At 31.5% G+C, this 23,726-nt stretch overlaps 4 protein-coding genes across 4 annotated transcripts; 3 read left to right on the top strand and 1 right to left on the bottom strand.

Moving 5' to 3' along the window:
* Positions 1–508: 508 nt before the first annotated feature.
* On the bottom strand, positions 509–2,260 carry KY384_002069 (uncharacterized protein; the record flags this gene model as incomplete). The annotated part of the gene is made up of 4 exons (XM_044810595.1): positions 509–872; positions 1,087–1,305; positions 1,364–1,765; positions 2,016–2,260. 4 exons carry the CDS (start codon positions 2,258–2,260, stop codon positions 509–511), a joined length of 1,230 nt encoding a protein of 409 aa, XP_044672569.1.
* Positions 2,261–2,796: 536 nt separating this feature from the next.
* KY384_002070 (uncharacterized protein) lies at positions 2,797–3,417 on the top strand (the record flags this gene model as incomplete). The annotated part of the gene is made up of 1 exon (XM_044810596.1): positions 2,797–3,417. One exon carries the CDS (start codon positions 2,797–2,799, stop codon positions 3,415–3,417), a length of 621 nt encoding a protein of 206 aa, XP_044672570.1.
* Positions 3,418–3,913: 496 nt separating this feature from the next.
* On the top strand, positions 3,914–6,535 carry KY384_002071 (uncharacterized protein; the record flags this gene model as incomplete). Its single annotated transcript, XM_044810597.1, has 3 exons — positions 3,914–3,998; positions 4,052–6,016; positions 6,066–6,535. The coding sequence occupies 3 exons, from the start codon at positions 3,914–3,916 to the stop codon at positions 6,533–6,535; spliced, it is 2,520 nt and encodes an 839-aa protein (XP_044672571.1).
* A 378-nt stretch (positions 6,536–6,913) lies between these two features.
* KY384_002072 (uncharacterized protein) lies at positions 6,914–8,455 on the top strand (the record flags this gene model as incomplete). Its single annotated transcript, XM_044810598.1, has 3 exons — positions 6,914–7,399; positions 7,492–8,320; positions 8,412–8,455. 3 exons carry the CDS (start codon positions 6,914–6,916, stop codon positions 8,453–8,455), a joined length of 1,359 nt encoding a protein of 452 aa, XP_044672572.1.
* Positions 8,456–23,726: the final 15,271 nt, after the last annotated feature.

Consider the following 23,726-nt stretch of genomic DNA (forward strand, 5'->3'; position numbering starts at 1 on the left):
AAGCAAAGATCAAAACATATCTCTCCCAGCGGAAAGACCATCCCCCGACAAATTGAAATGGGGCCTCATAGCAGAGTATCTGTACATGAATCACAAGATAAGGATACAGCAGACTGTTAGTGGAGGATTTGGCTTGGATGGAACGTATTGTCGATATTGTCTTGCCTTATATTCTTGTCTAAGCTCGACACGAATAGCAGGGTCTCGGACCTACCAGTCTCAGCAATAGCTTTTGTGTAATTTACAGATTATGTGAGACGTCGCTACAATGTTCAACGTGTATAGACCTGCTATGAAGTACCGCCCTACCCAACGACGGCACTGAAGATATTCGTTTTGAAATATTCAGGAATCCTGGAATAGAACTCAGAAGAAATAGCGAGATCGTGCTTGAACGATAACGCAACGCACATCCCGTAGCTTGTTTTCGTCAGCCTAGAGATCCCAATTCTCGCCATTGGAAGAGTTTATGTGGCGTGAAGTGAAATAGTAAATCGATCAAGTGCTTTCAGAGTCCTCTGCCGCTGACTCTAGTAGATCGCCTTCGCCCAGTGTCCTCCCCTTTTCCGTCTGACTTGGCACCGTTCGAATTGGGAGCCTCGTTCTTGTTGGATTTCTCAGATATTTTCTTCTTCTTTGATGCTGGCTCTTCTACATCTTTACTGTCAGCAAAGCCGTTAGAAGTCGTGAGGTCTTCTTGCGACTCTGCAGCTCGCTTTGATCTTTTGGTCTTCTTGGCTGTCGGCGAGCCTTTTTCACCATTCTGCTGGATGGGAGTGGCTCTAGATGCGGCTTTTGGCTTCTTAGTTGTTTTATTGTCAGTAGCACCATTAGCATCATCTACGGCTTCTGCTTTCACGTCACCCTCTACTCTGTATGATATCGTCAGCATAGCGGACATTTGAAGCGAAAGTAAGCTCTAGACGAGTAGTTTGAGGATATGTAGGGCACAAGACACAACTTGCATGAATGTCTTCATGCATCTGTCAGCTGCTAAAAGAAATATAATGAACTTACGGGCCTGTCTTCTTCTGCACGGAAGGAACAACACATGAAGTTCTTCCACCGACAGTCACGTATACAAACCTTTTTCCGTTCGGAAGTGTAGTCATGCTGTCTTTCTTGCCTTTGCCCCAACGATGCTTGAATAGCCATTCCTCTGGAAACTTACTGGAATCGGCCAAAGTATCAACGGAGAGTTTGCAGACGTAATGCATAGACTTATGCAATTGGGCAATCTGAGGTTCAGAAAGTGTATTGCTGTATTGCTCTGGATGAATCTTTGCATCGTAGAGGAGTTCATCCCTTGATGGAAGGAAGTCGTCAGCAATCGAGTAGAGGAAGAGGATACAATGCATCTCACCCCACCCAATTGCCAATGCCACTTATATTAGCCTGGTCTAAGAGTAGTGCTTTGATAGGTATCCTTTTGCTCTGGACTTTGTCTTTCAGCCACTTCACGGTCACTATAGTGGCATCTTGAACAGGATCAGGCCCATTCTTCACTAGAGGTTCTACGCGACGAATATCTGACGCATCACAATCAATCAATCGTATCCTTCCGAACCTTCTGAAGTCGACATAGGCGCATTCGCTCCGGGGCTCTTCTTTTGCCTGAAGGATGAACTTCCAGTACTTAGGTGGCCATTCCTCAGGCCCCTCGGATTTTTGTGGCTTGTAGTATGCGGTATCATCGCCCTTGATTTTCAGCCATCCGGCCATCCCGAAATGCATCAAGGGGTGGGGTGGCGAAGACATCTCGAGCCTACAAAATGATCAATCGGATAGCTTATTCACGGAAGGGGAAAGTTCTGGAGGCACTGGTCCGATAAATATGCTTCACGTATAGATAAATTGAGTTTTCGCGGGCTTTACTGTAGAACACGGTGAAGTGAAAGATACTGCTGCAATATATGACGATGAAAAAGCTGCGATTGAAGGGTAACAAACACTTTAGCAGCGACAACAATTTTAGACAGAAAGAAATTTGCAAATTTGAAGCACCACCGACCTACCAAAAGTATTTGCCTTGTTGCTTTGCATCGAGGACTTTCTTGCCTGTCAAAGATGTCTCGAAAGCTTCAGCAGAGCAGCCCACTTTGCCGTACACATTTTCGTCTGTTTGCGTGGCAACCTTTGCCAACGTTTTACCCGCAAGATGTTTTCGAAGGAAATGTACAATACGAGCAACTATATCATGACGCATCAGCCGACAAACGTGAGGCGCTTGGTGTTCTATACCTTCCCCAATCTCGGGCATAATGCACAAGAGAAAAGTCTATCCAGGGACAATTTCCTAGCGACTGAGCCGATGACTCTGTAGATAACCAACTGCCCGCGTCGTCGGACTGTTTGGAGCGCTGATTATATAAAGACCCAGCCGTGTGGATTAGATATTGTGTATTCGCAACGTAAAGAGATCTAGCATCCATCTGAATTTGCGCGTCATTGCGGCCAAAGGCAGACCACCGCGTCCGAGTCGCGCTAAGGATTGGTCACGTGCGTCGTGTCATGCGTCATCGCCTACGCTCGAGGGGCCCGAGGGGAGATGGTAGGAACTATCTCGCCTTGTGAATGAACCCGCCCTCACTGCTTGTAAGTGTACACGCCTGATTGTAGAAGACTTGGAAAGATTTATAGATGCTGGCAATTCCTTTTCCATATATCAAAATGTGCATTTGAGTGTGCTCGCTCAAGCTTGTATTCAAAGTGGCTTCATTCTTTTGGGCGGTCTTTGCGCAGGACAGACAGGTTTACGATCCACAGTCTACCCACTCCACCCGCCCCAGGAGGAGGATGGAAGCACCATCCCCGCCGACATTGACCCCAGACCTCTGTTTCAACCAGACCGCATTGAGAGGTCTGACGCCCCCTGCCGAAAGACTTTCAGACCTGGAGCTGATTCATCTAGATTTTCTCCGCATTTCACGAGCCATGATCGATGACTCGATTATACAGAATCTGAATGCTCTCATAACTCCTGCCAACAAGAAATGGGATCCTCTTTCCACTGCTGAGCGACAGATACGGCCCGTCGAAAGGCAGCCCAGCGATCCTAGAGTATGCCAAGGCTTCAAAGAACAGGTTCTGTTCCAGTCGTGGCAGACGAGATCGAACGTTCTGAACTACTGCGCCGGGGTTGCCTTGAATCCAGAAGACCCAGATCTGGTTCTGAAGGAGGCAGAATCGGCTAAAGAAAGAGAGCGGATCGTAGACGAGAGGCTCGATCCTTACTCTGGTAGATTTTTCCCTCGAGAGGCAAGGACCGAAACACTGGCAAGCACGTTACGAAACGAGAGAGCCGTGGAGAGCATCATACGAGCTCGTACATGGGGCTTGGTGGCAGAGAGATGCGGAAGTACAGGAGAAGACTGGGAAGAAGCATTGAACCGATGGCGTGCACAAAAGAAGACGTAATAAGAGCGGGTGGGCTTTTGAGAATGAACAGACCTAATGTTCTGTATAGATAGATCACCATAGCGTTGGCGCAGGCATCACTGGAGGGTTGCATCATTCATCAAGCTTCTAACCTTGTGCCTTTCAATGTGATCGATGTTGCGTGTTGATTGGATGGTAGTCAGGAAGCCTTGACCAGATGAAATCGAGCCCTGTGATCCCGGGTGACTTCGACGTGGCGGCCCGCCTCCGGGCGCGAAAATATATTATTATATACGGTGGAGCCACCTCTAGCTCAAGGATCGCTTCATCCACTATTTTTGGGCGTTGTTTGTTCAGATCCTGTACACCGTCTGCATGGACTCATTGACATTGTATCACTGTATATGTTCGTTGTCCTCAACTATGACCAATCCTGCAGGTTCTCGTTCTCCGATTCCCACAGTCTAAGATTAGTAGCCCCCTCATCCAAATATTACACCACCCAGAGGGCGTACAAGTACCAGAGGGCAAAAATATGGCAACTCAAGAGTTGGCCTCCAAGGAGCGCTCGCTTTTCGCTCAAGTGGTGAAGAACTATGAGAATAAGCAATACAAGAAGGGTACTCCGTCAATTACCAACTATTTCCGTAATCCTGCTGACGGGTTTTTGAAGGTCTCAAAGCAGCGGAGCAGATCCTTCGCAAGAAGCCAGATCATGGGGATACCATTGCCATGAAGGCTCTTATCATCAACGGGCAGGGCAACTCCGAGGAAGCATTTGGTCTTGCAAAGACCGCTTTACAGAAGTCTTCCATGAAATCTCACATCTGCTGGCATGTGTATGGTTTGCTTTATCGGTCAAATAAGAATTTTGAAGAAGCTATCAAAGCATATAAATTCGCTTTAAAGCTCGAACCAGACTCCCATCAAATCCAGAAGGATCTGGCTTTGCTCCAAATGCAAATGCGGGACCACATGGGATATGTACAAAGTCGAAGAGCTATATTGCAAAATAAGACAATGTGGCGGCAGAATTGGACAGCTTTAGCCGTGGCTCAGCACCTTGATGGGGATCTTTGGGGTGCTGAAAGGACGCTGTCCACATATGAGGAGACGCTGCGCTCTTCACCTCCTAGATCTGACCTAGAGCATGCAGAGGCAGTCTTGTACAAGAATACGATCATTGCGGAGATGGGGGATCTTGAACGAGCTCTGAATCATCTGGATCAAGCAGCAAAAGACAATCCAGACAGAGGGTGGGTGATGGAGAGACGAGCACAATATCTCCTTCAGCTCGGCAGGAAAGAAGAAGCAGGGAAGACCTATCAAGACCTGCTAGATCGTAATTCAGAGTATCGAGCGTATTATGATGGCCTAGCCGCGGCGAAGGGACTAAGTAAGGCTGATACTCAAGAGTTGAAGGCGTTGTATGATGGCTATGCTTCTGAAAATCCGAGAGGCGACGCTGCTAGACGAATTCCTCTGGACTTCCTCGATGGAGATGACTTCCGAGAGGCAGCAGATCAATACTTGCAACGCATGCTCCACAGAGGCGTTCCATCTACTTTTGCGAACATCAAAGCTCTGTACACCTCTCCCGACAAGTGCTCTACCATACAAGCTCTCGTTGAGGGGTACATTTCTGGAGAGGGTTTACCTCAAACAAACGGTACTGCTGAGAATCAGGTGAATGATGAGACAGATCGTATGATTCCTTCGGCCCACTATTTCCTCGCTAAACACTATAATTATCATCTAAGCCGGAATCTCGATAAGGCGATGCAGCATATTGAAGAAGCAATCAAGACTGCTGCGGAGTCAGTCGACTATCACCAAACTAAGGCGAGGATATGGAAGCACTATGGTAATTTTTCGAAAGCTTCGGAGACTATGGAATACGCCAGGTCACTTGATACCCGAGATCGATATATTAACACTAAAGCGGCCAAGTATCAGCTGCGGAATAACGAGACTGATGCCGCTGTCCAAAACATGAGTAAATTTACCCGCAATGAGGCGGTAGGTGGTCCTGTAGGCGACCTTCATGACATGCAGTGTCAGTGGTTCATATACGAAGACGCAATGTCTCACTTGAGACAAGGAAAACTGGGTCTTGCGCTGAAGCGATTTCAAGCTATCTATAATATTTTCGACATATGGCAGGATGATCAGTTCGATTTTCACAGCTTCTCTTTACGAAAAGGCCAAATACGGGCATACGTTGACATGATAAGATGGGAGGACCATCTGCGAGCTCATCCCTTCTTTGCCCGTGCGGCTCTCGCTGCTGCGAATGTATACATTAGGCTTCATGACCAGCCGAAACTAGCTTTGAACACTCTCACCAACGGCATTAACGGAGAACACATGGATGCTGCAGAGCGGAAGAAGGCGAGGAAGAAGGCAAAGAAGGAGCAGGAAAAAGCCGCTGAAGCCAACAAGAAAGATGGGCAGAAGAAACCTGCTTTGGATCAGAATGGCGACCTAAAGAAAGAGGACAAAGACCCGAATGGTGATCAACTTCTGCAAACTTCTGACTCTTTAGGTGACGCGATGAAGTTCATTAATCCTCTACTAGAGTATAGTTCAGAAAATCTGGAGGTTCAGCAGACCGCTTTCCAAGTGTTCTTGCGCCGTCGTAAGTAACACAAGCAGGGTGAAGGGTGGAATCAACTAATGCTTTGCAGACCGCTTGACGCCGGCTCTCCGCTCGTTACAGGCCGCCTACAACATTGCGCCGTCTCACCCCCTGAATCACCACCATAAGATCTCGCTCCGCTACGCGGTCAACCAAAGGCAAGACAAGCCAAACCTCTCACGGAAGGCTTTTGACGTTCTTGAAGACGAATTGTCGACCTTGATTTCGAAGAATGCCGACCTCTTTGAAATGAACGATAAGTTCATCCAGGAAAACCATGACAGCGCTCCTCATGTGCAGGTCGGCCTGCAGGTGAAAGTCGAGATCAATGAGCCTACAAGAAAGGAGAAGTGCTCTCAAGACATGATCCGAACTTTGGCACTGGAGACGAGTACTCTCGAGGATGCAACACGAGGGTTAGACATCTTGCGAGGGTGGAAGGCTGACCAAAAGTACATTGACGATTATATAGCAGCAGCAAATGCTAGATACCCCCAGGCCAGTGCTTTCAGAACATAGAAAATGGACAGTTTAGGTTGATAGACTTCTCGCATCAATACCATGACTAGTGGAGGCATCAGAAATCGGACGCTGCATCGTTTCTTTCGCTAGACACCACGGTAAAGTAATCGTCAACAATCATGCCAGCTGAATAATACAAGACGAGATCGAGGCTTCTGAGTTCCAGGGATCGGGGAGCCGTCCGGCCCGTTCAAGCCGTCGCTTGGAGGTCCCGTCGCTAAATTGCACGTGAGTGACGTGTGTTTCGCGTTCGTAGCTAAATCTTTGCCATGCCTTGTTTCCTTTCAGCACCCAATCCACGAACCTCCATTCGAATATTTCTTGACCCAGGACCTGAATTCATTCTCGGTTGTGTTGTATTGATCTCATCCCACCATGGTTCACAAACCATCTTCTCGCGGTCGGATAAATGGCGATTCAGTCCACAAACCAGACGACCTTGAGTCAGCCATTAGTTCCACACGACGACGTCCGCAATTTCAAGACATTGCGAATCTTGCGGTGCAAAATCATTTCCACGCGGAGCTCAAACGAAAGCTCAAAGAGGGTGTAGATCACGACGGTCTAGAGAAGTACAGAAAAAGTGTGTCCGAAATCAAGAAGCTGAAGAATAAGAAAGTGAGAGTGTTCTACGAAGCACAGAATGATAGACTTAGCGATTGGCTAGAGGTCGATGCAGTGGTTGCTAGCATGGCGGATGATGTTCTGGACTCAATGCGACCTCAAGACACGGATGGGGACGGCGTTGCCGAGCAAGGGGGTAAATTGATGGATACAAGAGGTGACATAGACCCCTTGCTACCACACGATGAAAGAGAAAGGAGGAGGACTGGGGAAAAAAGGGCGAAGTGGGCAATCAACGTATGTTTGAGCCTATGCAAAGGGCCAATTTGCCTGTCGCTCTGGCAACAAATCTATGTATGCAACGCTCTTTTCGCTCATACGGCCTCTAGATCAACATTATAGCCAACATCCTCCTCCTTGCCGCCAAGGGCGTCGCCGCTCTCAAATCTGACTCCCTTTCTCTCATCGCCTCCCTCGTCGACTCTGCCCTCGATCTGTTATGTACCCTCATAATTTTCACGACAAACAAGCTCGTCGCGTGGAAAATCAAGCGTCTACGGCACAAATTCCCCGTTGGCCGGCGGCGACTCGAGCCTCTCGGGATTGTCGTCTTCAGTATCATCATGATCGTCTCATTTCTTCAAATTCTCCAAGAGTCTGTCTCCAAACTGCTGCCCGGTCCTGGCCCGAAAGTCGCAGCTCAACTTCCGCCTACGGCCATTGGTGCTCTCGTCGCGACGGTAGTAGTCAAGGGTATCATCTGGATTGGCTGCGTACCTATAAAGACAACACAGGTCCAAGCCCTAGCGCAGGACTGCAAAACCGACGTAGTTTTCAACACCTTCTCCCTCCTCTTTCCGCTGATCGGGCATTCCTTCCACCTCTGGTGGCTTGACCCCGTTGGCGCAGCCCTGCTGTCTCTCTTCATTATCTATGATTGGGCAGAAACGCTATTCGAAAACGTGGCACGCCTGACGGGGGCAGCGGTAGACGATCGCGTGCTGAAGAAGCTAATGTTTATGGCGTGGAGGTTTGCGCCAGTAGTGGAGGCTTTCAAGGCTGTCACAGCGTACCATGCGGGCGATGGCGTGTGGGTGGAGATGGACGTGCTGATGCCGGAGGAGACGAGACTCGGGAAGGCGCATGATGTGGCGGAGACCTTGCAATATTGTCTTGAGGGCTTGACTGAGGTTGACAGGGCGTTCGTTAGCGTGGACTGTAAGTGCTGTTTCCTTTACCATCCCAGGGTCCGAGACCTGCGTTTCTCTATTGGTAGTTTAGGAATGTAAGCAGCTGACGACACGGACAGACACGAGCGAGGGTCCGACTGGGCATGCTGAGGAGTCAAGGTGATGCGTGGTCTAAGGGTAAGATTAACAGCGTCGCATAACTGAATGACCTCGTGTTAAAAGTCGTCCTCCAGCACCTTGAGGAGAGATCATTGGCATTTAGCGAGCCTCAGCATTGCGGCATTCATTTCTTCGACCTACAAGCGATGTGGCATTCATTGTATCGTACGTCGAATTCCTAGGACATTCAAATGATCAGCATTGAATGGAATATCTACTTGCAAAATCCTTGACATGGCGCCGTCGCTATGCGAGATTCAGATCTTCACTGTTGGCTTCATAGAGGCGAAGACTAAACCCTCCGCTTCTCACGAGGGAATTGTATATGCCATCCTTCGGCCTGTGTAGAACCTCAGTCACCTTAGCCCTAAGAAAGAGGAAAGAAATAAATACCTTTTTTAATAGTTATATTATATATCTTTAGCTAGAATTATAATAAATTTCCGAAAGTAGGGATTATAGAACATCTATATTAATTTAAAGTATATTTCTTTAGATTATAAGGCGGAAGTTTTACCTAATATATAAATTCCTTCTGTCTTAGTTGTATCCTAAGTAAAATGTAATATAGTCTTAAATAGACGCTTAACAACACCTATATCTAATAATAATAGTAGTTCCTTAAAATTAAACTAATACTAAAGGCTTTAGAAGAAGCTCTAACTTTATTTATTTATAAACTAGATATTAGTAAACTTGCTAAAAAGGATAATAATATAGAATAAGGTTATAAAGGCTTTTAATAGGATATTTTAAATTTATTAGCTATAAAAATTACTAAAAGAAACGCTAAAAATAAGCTTAAAAGTCTTACTTATATATATTAAGGCTACTATTTCTAACAATATAATTAGAGGTAATATATTTATAGCGAAGCAGCTATAGGAGTTAAAGTAAATTATTTAGTTTTATTACTATTTTATTATATTTAAAGTTATTATAATAAAGCGCGCTTTAAGCTACTATTAGGCTTAAATCCTTTAATAAAATTATAATAAAGGGGTAGGTAAGATCTATCTTATTAAATATCTAGAAATCCTAAATAGTAAGTTAATTACTATTATAACTATTTAAGTAGCGGAATTGCAAAGCAGTAAATAATAAGCTTTTAGATAAGAATTATACTTCTTATATAAAGAAGTATAATATAATTATAAGTATATTAGTAGGAACTATATTTAATAACTATAAAGGCTTTTAATACTTTAAGAGTTTTATTACTTTTTATTTTATTTAATAAAAATTATAAAATAAGAAATCTTTAAATATATAGTCTTTTTTTAATATTAATAATAGCCTTTACTATCTAGTCAAAGTAAACTAATATATAATTATATTAAAGCTATAATACTTTTAGACTATAAAATATATAAAATATTAATATATATTATATCCTAAGCTATTTATTTTTAAATTAGTTTTATTTTATTACTATCCTATATTTAATATAGTATTTAAAGTATATTAGCTTAGGTACTTGCCTTTAATATAACTTATAAACTAGTAGACCTTAGTAATAATATTTAGCTATATTAGCTATAAGCTAATTTTATATAGCTATAGAAATTATTATATAATATTAACTAGCTAATTAATCTATTAGCTTTAATAATTAATCTTAATTTAGAATAAGCAAAAATCTTTTTTTTTAAAAATTAGCTTTTTAGTTGATTTAAGTAATAAAGAAGATATTAAGTAGTTTATAATCTAAGAGGAAGAAAACTTTAATTAAAGTATTATATACCTTATTTACTATATAGTTGAATTAATATATTAGGAAATTAAAGCTATACTATCTTTTATTAGTATTTAATACCTAATAAAGGTTTATATCCTACTAGTTTATATAAGAGAAAAACTAGCCCCTTTTAAGCCTATTACTATAATAGATAAAGACTTTATTTAGTAGTATATTTTTCGCTCTTTATCTACTATTAAATTTATACTAAATAAAGTACTAGTATAAGCTTTTAATTATATTAGAAATATATTTACTACTAAGGATAAGCTTAAAATTAGTTAGCTAAAATTATAACTATAGGAAATTTAATATAAATAGTTTTTATAATTTTGAGATTTAATAGTAGAAAGCTATAACTACTTTAAATATAGAGAACTAATTGCTATTAGACGCTAATACTAGAGCGTTAGTAAAAAAAATAGCTATAAAACATTATTTATTATATAATATTTTTATTTAAGGATTAATAAAAGTTTTACTTTCCTTTATATAAGATTATATTTATTAGAGTACTCAAAACAGTATAAACAATAATATCCTATATAGCGCACTAGAAGAGCTTAAACTATAAATAGAAAATAAAAATCTTAAAATTTTAGAGCAATTAATAGCTACTTTATAGGAAGTATTTTCAATAATATTCTCTTTATTTAAAGTTAATAATAGTTAGGAATAAGTTTAATAAAGCGCAGATTAGTAATATATAATATAAGATAAAATATTACTTATAAATATTAGTAGATTATAGTAATATATATCTAATCCTTAATATTTTAGGAGATACTACTTTTAATATTAAATAAAATTAATAAAATATTAAAAAAGTTTTTTTTTATCTAGTATAGATAATAGAAATATAATAATATAAAGGGGAAGTATTAATTAAAAACTAGCGCTCTATCTGTAAGCGCAAACTTTATAGACTTAAATATAAATAAATAGCTTTATAGAAAGCAGAAGAAAGCTACTTTATAGATAGCCTCTTAATTATATAGTAGTATATCTATATATTTAAATAGCTATGCCTTAGAAGGTATACTATACTAGCTTCTAAAACTATATACTAAATAATATATAGATATTGTTGCTATTAAAAATCGAGATATTATTTTATATAAAGTTTAATTCTATTTTTCTTATAGCTAGATGTAGGCAAATCTATAGTAAGACTATTAGGATAGTTATATTAAGTAATATATAGGTTTTAATAATATAGTTTAATATTTTTAGTATTAGAATCTTTAACTATCTACTAATTTATAACCTAATAATATTTAAGTAATTTGCTTAGAGGTTAACAACTTTTAATAAAGATATAATAGCCTTTAAATTAAATAAAGGTTTATATAAAATAGTAAGTCTACTATAGTATTTACTCCCCCTCTATAGGACCTATATAGCTATTGCAGTATTTTGTCCTTTATACTCTAGGGAAGCTAATACTATATATAGCAATATAATTTTTATAAATATATAATTACTTAGCTAAGATAGTATTTAATACTAATAAGTATATATATATAAATACTATATATATTAGCTTTAGTCCTATTAAATAGCTATCTAAGTAGCTTTTTAAATATTTAATAAATTTTATTCTTATTTTAGCTTTTAATTTGCGAATTATTAATATATATTACTAGCTTTTTCTAATACTTAAGTAAAGTATAAGGGTTGCGCTGCACTTTATTTATTCTTTTAAGCTAATATAAAAATAATACTATTAAAGGCTAAGAATATAGCTATTTAGTAATAGTAAGTATAAGAAGCTAGATAATACTTCGCTTATATAATTGTATTTAAAATTACTTAAGAAATATAGTATAAAATAAATATATCTTCCCTATAAAGAAGCTACTCTAATAAGAAAAAAGAATAATTTTTTAATAGCTATTTATTATATTTAGACTATAAATAAACTGTTATATCTAGGTTTATATTTCTATTTTCTAAGCTAGCTTTAATAGACTTAAATATTTTAGTTAGGTAATTAAGGACTTATACTATTTATATATTTTAGATCCTAATATATTCTTTATTATCTAAGTAAAAAGACTTATTTAAGTAAAAAATAAGTAAAAAAATATATATAAGTATACTAGATATATATTCTATACTATTTTATATATTTTAAAATTCCTATCTATTTTATAGACTATATACTATTTAAAAATATAATTACTTAATATAGTTATACTTTTTATCCCTTAGTTAAAAGATGCTAAAACAGCTTTTAAAGCTTATTTTAACTATTTAATTATATTAGATTAGCTTATATAGTATTCCCTAGATTATAAAACCTTTAAGTCTACCTACTAAAAACCTATACTACTGCTTAATTTTTATAACTTTTATATATATTAAATATTCTTAATTAGCTCCTTTTAATATAATTAATTTATTATACTTAAATAGCTTAGTATTAATAGTATTTACCTATACCTTTACTTTAAAATATAAATATTGCTGCTATTTTTAACTAATATATTTAAAGCAAATACTTAGGTAGAAGCTACTTCCTTTTTAGGTTTAAAACTTTTATATTGCTATATATAGCTAATTCTAAAAGATATAACAATTTCCTTTAGCTATAGTTAAAAAGTCTAATTCTAATTTAAGCTAGCTAAAGACTTAAAAGAAATGTAGTCTTTTTTAAAGCTTTTCTAATAATATACTTTATTTCTAGAAGTGTTTATACTTCTTTATATTTAACTAATTATCTTATTATAAGACCTTTTAATCCTCTTTAAAAGACTTTACTTAAAGCTCTATAAGATAGTGCTTACTAGATTCGAAAGTATTAATATTTGTCTTCGACTTTTAAATAGTAAGCTTCTTATTATTAAAGCTTTAAAAGGGCTAGATAAGCTATATATTAGAATAAGTAAATATAGTAGCTATATAGAAGCCTATCTGCTATATTAGCTAAACTATATAAATCTTTATTTAACTAGCTAAAGTGTATACTAATTCTTCTTCTTTAAGCCTTATATTGTTTAGCTATTAGGCTAGCTACTTTTAGATTTAGAAACAAATTTCTATATAAAGTTTATATCTACTAATAGCCTAGTAAATTAGTTATAATAGAGAGTAAAACTTTTATTTCTATAAGCTTAAGCTATTATTAGCTAATATATAAGGGCTTTTAACTATTTATATATATATAATATTAGCTATAAAAACATTAAACTAAAAAGCATACTAATTTAGTCTGCTAAGCTATTATATATATAACTTTATAATTTTAAGCTATTAAACTAAGGTACTAATAACCTATAGTATAATAGTAATCTATATAACCTAGTATATATACTAGCTATTCTTTTAAAATAACTATCTAAACTATATAATAAACTTATATATCTACCTTTTAGTAGGCTCTAGTATATATTACTAGACTAGCTAAAGTAGTATAAGCTAAACTTTATATTAAGTTTTAATTAATATTAGCTAGATCCTTCTATAGAATAGTAAAGTTATTGTAAATATTATTAAAAAAGCGAAAGTTTATTATTAAAAATTAGTAATAAGAAGTAAAAAAGCAGTAAGTAAGAAATCCTAACTTATAAAAATAAGTAAAAGTAATAATCTTAGGATAAGAGCTATATAATTATATAGTAATTACTTTAGGAGGAAATAATAAATTTAAATTAATATTATTAAATTAATAATTATTTAGAAAAAATATACTCTATAAATTTTTTTTTTATATTTTCTTATCTACTTAGTAACTATCCTATAATATAGCTCTTTTTAATATTCCTACCGGTTTTTTGTTATAACTTTAAAAACATCTACTTTAATAATTTTATATACCTAAATATTCTATTAAAGTATCTAAGTTTTTATTTAGTAATACTATATAATACTATCTAAAATCTAGACTAGGTTTAGGGTCTAGGTAGCATAGGATTTAGCTATAAAAAAATCTAGTAGTAAATATAGACTATAAGCCTAAGTCTTTATATTTATATATAATTTAATAATAAAGTAACTTTAAATTAAAAACTATAAGTATTACGAATACTAAGCTTTTATTTAATACTAATTTATTAAAGAGTTATAGTATTATATTAAGTTAAAGCCTTATATTAAAGCCCTTAGCTAAAGGTTTTTTAACTTATAAACTAATTACCCCCTTTATCTAAGCTATAATAGCAAAGAAGAGTAATTTCTAGTTATTATATATAATTAGTAATAAAGGGTCTATATTATAAGAGGCAGCTCTCTTATAGAAGACATACTAGATTCTATATAGCGGAAGGTTATAATAGGGTAGAGATAGCAAGCTATTATAGTGAAAATACTATATCTAATAGCAAAACTAGAAAAATGCCTTATACTCCCCTTTAGCCTATATTTGCCTCTAGAAGTAAATATTAAAGAAACCTACCTTATAAAACAACTTAGCTTTATTATATTACTAATATAAAAGTATATTACTTAGCAGCTAGCGCGAATTAAGATAGTAGATATAGATTCTCCTAAAGCGCTCTTTTTTAAGTATTTTTAGAAAGTAAGTAGTAGAAAAAGCTATATCTATAATAAACTATAACTTTATTTAAAGCTATTACTAAGAGCTTATTCTTTAGTAAAGGTTGCGAAGACTACTCTAGGAATTTATTTTAGAGTTTTTAGTTTAGCTATATTTATATTGCTTTTTTCTAGAAATATTGTTTTAAAGTAAAAATATTAATAAAAAAAGCTTTAGGAGGGCTTTTAGTACGCTTTTAAAGTAGCAATAAATAAGTTATAAAGGCTAGATAGTCTTAATACTTTGCTTTACTTTCGCTATCTATAGTTGTCTTAGCTAGATATAATTAAGCCTATAAGAATATATAAAGTACTTTATAGAACTTAAAGCTTACTAGGAATTTTTAATCCTCTTTAACTATACTAGTTATATCTTAACTAGTAAGCCTTACTAGCAGAAGGATGCCCTCTATCTATATATTATATATGTTAAGAACAATACTTAAGAAATTATAAAAAGGTATTAAATATAAATATATAAATCTATTATCTATAACGCTACTATATATAGATATTTATAGGTTAAAGTTACTATATTATATAAATAGCCTTTTTTCTTCTTTTACCTCTAAGTAGCGCTAATTCTAAAGAATAAGTAATAGTAAAGTAAAAGTTATACTTAGTATACTTTATTTAATATTAGATAAGAACCTATAAAGCTTACTTATATAATAGACCTTTAGTCTATAGATTTCTAGTTGCATTATAGTACTCTATAGCCTAAAAGCTATCTAGATTAAGTAGTAAAAATTATAGATATATATAAGGACTTTTAAGCTAGTCTAAAGGGCTCTACTTTGTTAAAAAAAACAAATATTAATACTTTTATAGAAATGCTATTAGAGGAACAAAGCTTTAGGATTGCTTATAAAGTTATTTTAGATTTAAGACTTAAAGAAACAAGCTATTTAGTAACAAGTCGCTAGCGCGCTATTGTAGATTGTTTTACTAGACTAAAAGAGAGTAACCCTTTTTAAGTTAAGCGTCTACTATATATTATGTCTTATAACGCCTTATATAAGGATAAGAAAGTACATTTTAGTAAAGTAAAATTCTATTAAGTAGAATTACTTCTATATAAAATAGCAAGTATAGATCTGCTAGAAAAGGAAGCTATATAGTGCTAGTTAAATATACACCTAATAGTATATAATTAAGGGACTAAAATTAATAGGTATAAGGTATTTATAAGTTATAAGTTAGTAGAAAGTAACGTTGTAGAATAAATCTAGTCTAATAAATATCTAATTAAGTTAAATACGCTCTTATTTATATTATATAGAAACTATTATTATTCTTTTAGATTTATTTAAAGATTATAAAGTATAATTATGTTTTTAGTATTTAAGCTAATCTTATACTTCTAAAGTAAAGTACTTTCTATTTTCAAGTATATATATATTTATTTTAGCTTTTATTATCTTTAAAGTTACTTATCTAAGGTTAAATAACCTTGAAATAACTTGCCCTTACCTATATTTCGCTATAACCTCTAAGAATCGCAAAAGCACTAGTATATCTTATACTTAAGAACAAAATACTTATATAATTTATAGTATTAGTAACTTAATAAAGAAAAAAATATTATAGCTATTATATAAAGTAAAGTAAACCTTCTAGCTAGCATTAAGGTTACTTAAAAAAGCTACTTTTTTTTAAACTATTAGGAAGTTTATAAAAGGTATACTAATTAAATAATAGTTTAATAAACGTAGTAAATACTTCTTTTAATAGCGTATTCCTTAACTGCAAGGAAGCAATAAGAACAAAATAACGATTTTTACTTTAGATTATAATAAAAGTTATAAAAAAGAAAGCTATTAAGCTATTAATTTAATAATAAATAAGTCCTAGCATATATAAATAAAGCTTTTTTTGCCTACTTTAACTAGTATATATTTAATTAGTATTTCGAATTTTTAAAGGCAGATATTATAGTATTTAGATATATTTAATTATAAAAAGTCTATTAGAAGCTAAAGAATATTCTTATTTATTTATATATCTAATAATCTAAGGTTCTTCTACCTAATTAATAAATTTAAAAAATTAAGTAATATAAGCTTTAGTTCTTTTAATTCCTAAATACTTTTTAATAACCTTGTTATTAAAAAACTAGGTACTAGTTAATACAGCCTGCTACTTATTTAAATTCCTTCTAATAATCTTTTAATATAGATAGTTTATACTGCTTTTAGTTTACTAATATAGCTATATAAATATCTACTTAATACTAGAGGTTACTTAGCTTTTAATTTAGGGCCACTAGTATCTATATTTATATTAATAAAAGATATAAGAAAGCTTAATTATAAACCGGAAAACATTTAAGCCTAAATTTTCTATACTAGTTATATTTCTTAGCTAACAGTTAGCTCTATATATAGATGTCCTTAAAGGTTGATAAAGCCCTATTTAATTAGTCTTACTATTATACTAAGTAGGGGTTATTTATAGAATTATTATAAAGTACTAGGTATAGTTTAAGTAGCACTATTAGGGGTAAATTTTATTAGTATTAAATAGTTTATAAGGAGCTAGACATATTAGTAAAATACTTTAGTCTATTATATTAAGCTTAAAAAGAAATTAGTATTAGGTAAAGGAAGATTATAAAAGACTTAGAAAAGGAAAAAACTTTAAATAAGTAGATATATATAACCTATATTATCTAAAGATATATTAATAAAGGATATATTTTATCTTTATTTTTATAAATATAACTTAGATAGGAATATTATACTAAAATAAAAGACAATACTAGATATTTATAAAGGGTAGAATCTATAAACTTTAGAGACTACTTCTTATATACTAATATTAGTATATATTATATATATTGCCTAGTATATATTGAAGTAAAGACTTTATAATAAATTAAAAAGGTTTATATATCTTTTTTATATAATTTTCCTAGCCTTAAAATATAGAAGATTTATAAATATAGCTACTTTTAGATATATATATATAGAACTTTCATAGTATCTTAGGCATATACTGTATGTATTTGCCTATATACCTCTATTAAGTAGGCAATTTGTTATACTTATAAAATGCTTCAACTTAGTATAAATATATAAGTGTAAAGTAGGCTAAAGAAGCGTTATTTGCTAAATAAAACCTCTAAAAGCTTATTAGAATAAATCTAGTAATATTTAGCTATAAAGTATTTTTTTAAAGCCTTAATAAATAAAGCTTTATAGCTATAATTAATCTACTATTTTAAAAGTAGTTTATAATTATACTTAGAAGAACTTACCCTTAATTTAGATCTACTTTTAGTTTAAATATTCTAAAAGCAAAGTATAGAATATTCTAAAGTAGTTCTATATAAAGCTAAGATATAAGTAGCAACTTTTATTCTAATTATATATTATTTATCTTATCTTACTATTAAGTTATAATTATATATATATGCAAAATTACCTAGAAATATATATACCTTTTTCTGTATAAGGTATAGAATACTTTAAACCCTGTTTATAACTTCCTTTACTAATATTAGTCTAAAACTTATAATTAAAAGCTTATTTAAAAGCACTTAAAAAGAGCTTTTCAACAAATTAAAAATTATTAAATTTAAATTAATATATAATAAGTTAGAAAAACTATATTTTTTTAAGGATTTCTTTTTTTTATAGGCTTTTGCAAGGAAAAATCAACGAATTTTAATAATTATTCTATTAATATATATCTAAATTAAATAATTTTTAGTTTTTATAAAAGCTTAAATCTAGTATTATTAATATATCTATATTTTAATAAACTTTAAAGATTATTAGTTATATAGCTTATTAGTTTATAGTTTTTAGGTACTAAAAGGCAAAAAGCTTTATTAAAAAGAAGAAAAGACTCTTTATATCTTTATAAATAACTAACTAAAACTTATAACTAAAGTCTTATTTAAAAGCTCTTTTTAAGCGCTTTTAAATAAAGCTTTAATTATAAGGTTTAAATTAATATTAATAGAAAGGAAAATAAAAAGGTTTTTAGTAATTCTATACTATATGCGTTAAAATTATATGTGTTTTTTCTAGATAATTTTGTATATAGAGATAGATAGTAGAAAGCTTTACTAGTTTTTAGTTTAGTAGTAGTTGAAAACCTAAAAAAACTATAGTAAAAAGAAGGACTATAGCTAATATATAATTATTTATCTATAAAGTATATATATTCTAAGCCTTAAAAGCAATATCTAATTAATTATAGATATAATGTAGCTATACTATAAAACTACTATATTGTAAATCTAAGCGCTTTGAAAAACAATTATTTTAAATAGTATAAAGTTTTAAGCTTAAATGCTTGCTATCTTTTCTTTCTTTAATAGCTTTCTTAAATAATATCTTTATAAGCTATTTCTAAAGTCTAGTGTTTTAGGGCCGCTAGCTATATATAACTGCTTTAGAGCTTAGTTAAAAGTTATATTACTTATATAAGTCCGCCTACTCCTTAAATTTTTAAGATTTAAATAAAACTTTTTAAAAGCTTTAAAGGGTAGTATATAAGTAGGCAAATTACCTTATATATAATAAAAAGCAAAAGGATATAGATCCTAGCGAAGATATAATAGCTAACTATATCTCTAAAGATAGTCGAGGCTACTTTTTATAAAATTTCTAAAGTAGAAAGCAAAAAATTATATTTCTAGTAAGCAATCTCTAAACTAGAAAAAAGTAGCTTTATTAGGGTTAGGATAAGAACTAGAAAGCTATAATTATAATTCTAGAGCCTATTTATAAGTATATTAAGCTAATTAAGCTACTTTTAAAACATATTATATAAAACTATAAGATAGGTTTTATTATTCTAGGCTACTATTACAATATAATCTTCTTCTTCTTATTTAAATAGTTTTACTATAATTAAAATAGTTTAATTAAGGATCTATATAAAGCTACTAAGCAAGCTAACAACTATAAATATAACTAAGGAATAGAGTCTTATCTATATATTATTTTATACTAGACTTATGCTATTTACAAGCTTCTAGAGATAATTAATATAAAAAAAGGGATATTTTTATATATAGTAACAAAAGTATTAGAGTTAGTAATAGCTATTGCAATTAAGATAATAAAAAGAAAACTAGGGCAAGTAATAGTAGCTCCTACTACTATAATAAGTGCTAAAAAAAGATATAAAGATATATAATCCCTATTAGTTTATTAAGCTATATTCCTTAGATAAATAGATAGTACTAATAGAACTTATTGGCGTTAGGCTTTTATTATATATACTTAGATTACTATAGCTCTATTACTTATAGTACTAGAATATATAAAATCTAGAATCTAGGGTCTAAAGTCTTTAGATAAAAAGGTTTTTAAGTAAGCAAAGCAAAGTAATATAGGCAATTAGCTAGGTGCTAGACATAGGATAGGAGTATAGTATTCTAATATAGAGCTTTAGAATAAAAATAAAAGAAAGGAAATAGTAAGTGCTGCCTACTATAGCCCTTTTCCTCTACTAGCTATTAGTAAGATAATTTCTATAAAGACTTAATAGGATCTTCTTAATAGGACTAACAAACTATAAGGTAATAAGCTAATTAAAGGCCTAGCTAATCCCCTATTTAGAATAAAAGTATAGTTGTTAGAAAAAAGGGATATTAATATTATTGTTCCTAGTATTACCCTTAGGTAATTGTTTACCTAGTAGCAACTTAACTAAAAGAATTAGAAGGCTATATTTAGATGCTCTATAGATCTTCTTATATTATATTAGCCCCTACTAGAAAGCTATTACTATATATTAGTATATATTTACTTAATAGCTTCCTTTCTAACCTTATAATTGCAACTAACTTACTAATAAATAAGCTTTCTTAATACTTAATAATATATAAACCTAAAAGTCTATACTAACTTAGAAGCCTAAATCTAATCTTTAATAATAATTTCTTTAACTTAGGCAGTAAAGTATATAGTAGTATTATTAGTAGCTAGAGATAGCAACAAGAATATATAAGTATACTGTCCTCTATACTTACTAAGTAATCTACTTAATCTTAGGAAAAATAGGACTAATAATAAATCTAAGGGGGAAAGTAGCAAAGGTATTAAATCTGCTACTAAAGTCTCTAGGCTAAGATTCTCTAAAATAGTTTTAAAGTATATAGCTTTATATATATTAGGATATGGATTTGAAATTAGTTATAGAATATTAAAGCTTTACTATCTTTTACTTCTATAACTTCCTATAAATATCTATTATAAGAAAGCAAGAATAGTATTATCTTTCTACTTATATATAAAACCTTATAAGCCTAATATAAATTTAATCTAGGTTAGCGTAAAGCTAGGAAGACTACTAAGTATCTAGAGCTTAATAGTAGAAAGCTACTTAGATAGTATCTTACTAGTAGTATATTTAGCTTAACCTATAATACTAGCTTAGCGTAAAGCGTATTATACTAGGTATAGTAGATATACTTTTTCTTAGTTAAATAAAAGCTACTTAAAATAGTAGCTTATATTAAAAATATATTTAGATCTTAAAGACAAGCTAGCTAGAATAGACCTAATGTCTTAGGAGCTAGTATAAACTAGATTTTTATTTAAATTAAATAAAATTATATATAAATAGTAATAAAAAGAAGAATATTATAACTAAGAACAATAGGGGATATTAAGTGAAAGCAAGTAATATACTAAAGCTGCAATACCTACTAGAGTATAAAAGCTACTATAGCTACTAGAACCTAAATCTTTTATACTATAAGTTTCCCTAATTTAGAAGAACTTTTAAAATAGCTATTATTTACCTTTTACTACCTTTTTATATTTATAAACCCTTAGTACTATTAGTTATAAAGGCATTACTTAAGTTTGACTATATTATTGCTGCCTTAGGTAATCTTAAGGTAAGCAATAACTAGGTAAGTATTAGTCTATTAAAAATAAGCTATACTACTTTTTAAAATAATAGCCTATATAGGCAAACTAATAAATTAGGCTACTAAAGGTTTACCTATATTTTATTTCTTATTTAAAGTTAGTAAAGCTATATTCTAATAGACTAACACTTAAGGGCTAGCTAAAAAATACTTATACTTTATAGGGTATTATATAGCTTATTATATTTATAAATAAAAATCTTTAGCTAAAGCTATTAGCGAATCTATATAGTATTAGTAAATAGTAGCCTACTAAATTTAAATCTAATAAGTCTAGTATACTAAAGTAATTAGTATAGTAAGCTTTTATAAATATTAATAGTTTATAGATCTTTATTATTATTAAAGACTTTATAGATACTAAGAGCTAGAATATAGGAAGGTTCTTAAATAGTATTATTATTAAATATAAACTTAGTATATTTAATAATATTAAAAATGCCTTTAAAGCTATATATAAGTACTCTTTAGACTACATAGATAGTATAAACGCTAACTAGGCTTAGCAATATTTTATAATACTATATTACTTTAATCTTATTAAGAAGATTTGCCTTAATATATTAGTATACTATATTAGATCTTATATATTAGCAGCAATTAATAAGTTTTTAATAAAGATAGGGGTTGCACTTAAGTAGCAGGAGGCTATTAAGTAGAATATTAATATTTAGAGCAATTTAGGCTTTAAATTAAATAAGATTATATAGAATCTTAGTATAAGTATTATACTTTATCTTAGTAAATAACTATCTTTAGATTTATAAGTTAATACTAATTATAATAAATCTTAGCTTATAATTTTAGCTTAAGAAACAAGTATATATATAAAAGTTTATTCTATAATTAAGTTTAAGTATATCTAAAAGACTTAGGTATTATTAAAGAGGCTAAAGAATTAGGTACTAATAGCCTAAGACAAGTAATATAGGGCTTTTATATTCAACTATTTAAGATACAAGGTAATGCAGATAATATAATAATAAACTAAGTTTATATATTCAATATCTAAGCTATTATAATAAGTTTTTTATACTTACTTTATAAAGTCTAAAGATAGAACTAGCTGCTTCGTCCTATCTCTTTATTCTTTTACTTGTTCCTATATTACTACTAAGCTTTTTTTCTTTCCTAATACTTATATATATTTCTTTTATTTTTATTAGGCTCTATTTATCTTTAAGTATCTTAAAATCTAGTCTTCTTATACTATTATAAAGTAAAGAGCTACAAGTGTTTAACCTTTTTTGTTGGAGCTTAAATTCTTACTAGCAAAGAACTATACTATAGCTTCCTTAAATAAATCTTTTAGTAAGGTAAATTGTAACTAAAGTACTTAATAATAATAATATTAACTATATTAAGGGCCCCTCTAGCTTTATAGACATCCTAGTAGGGAAGGAATCTAATAATATTTTACTTATAAAGCTTGTCCTTATACTCTAGAAATAGATAGTCTAGTGTAATATCTATTTTCTAAAAGACTAAATTGCCCCTAAATCTACTTATCTATTTAATAATAATAGTTTTAGTCTTTTTTATAAGCTTTGCTAGGTTTATACTAGAGCTTTTAAAATATAAGATATATTCTTTATATAGTATATTAGAATAAAAGTAGAGCGCTTTATAGACTAGATAGTTAAGGAAAGTAAATTTATATAGGAAGCTATACGTTTAAAATCTTATAAGCTTAGCTCCAAGCAACTAAAGGATAAATATATTTAGTTAAACTATTAATATTAGCTTACTAAGTAAAAATTTAAAAATACCTTTATTCCTAAATAAATATCTAACCTTAGGAACGTCCTTTATTAGTTAGTTAGCAGTATTAAGAAAAATTTATAAATAAAAGAAGCTTTTAAGACACTATAGTAAATAGATTATAAGTAATTATAATTAATATAAACCTTATATAGCTAATAGAATATAATATATTAGAGATTATTATATCTAATATATTGATAAAAATAGGAATAGTTTAGGGTATAATAGCTAAATTAAATCTTATAATATATTTATATATATAATATAGACTTTACTAGATAAGAATTATTTATCTATACTAATATACTTTACAAATTACTCTTTATATATTAATTTAGA

The sequence above is a fragment of the Bacidia gigantensis genome, assembly GCF_019456465.1.
Source record: "Bacidia gigantensis strain McMullin 20006 chromosome Unknown contig_134, whole genome shotgun sequence".
Classification (NCBI taxonomy): Eukaryota; Fungi; Ascomycota; class Lecanoromycetes; order Lecanorales; family Ramalinaceae; genus Bacidia; species Bacidia gigantensis.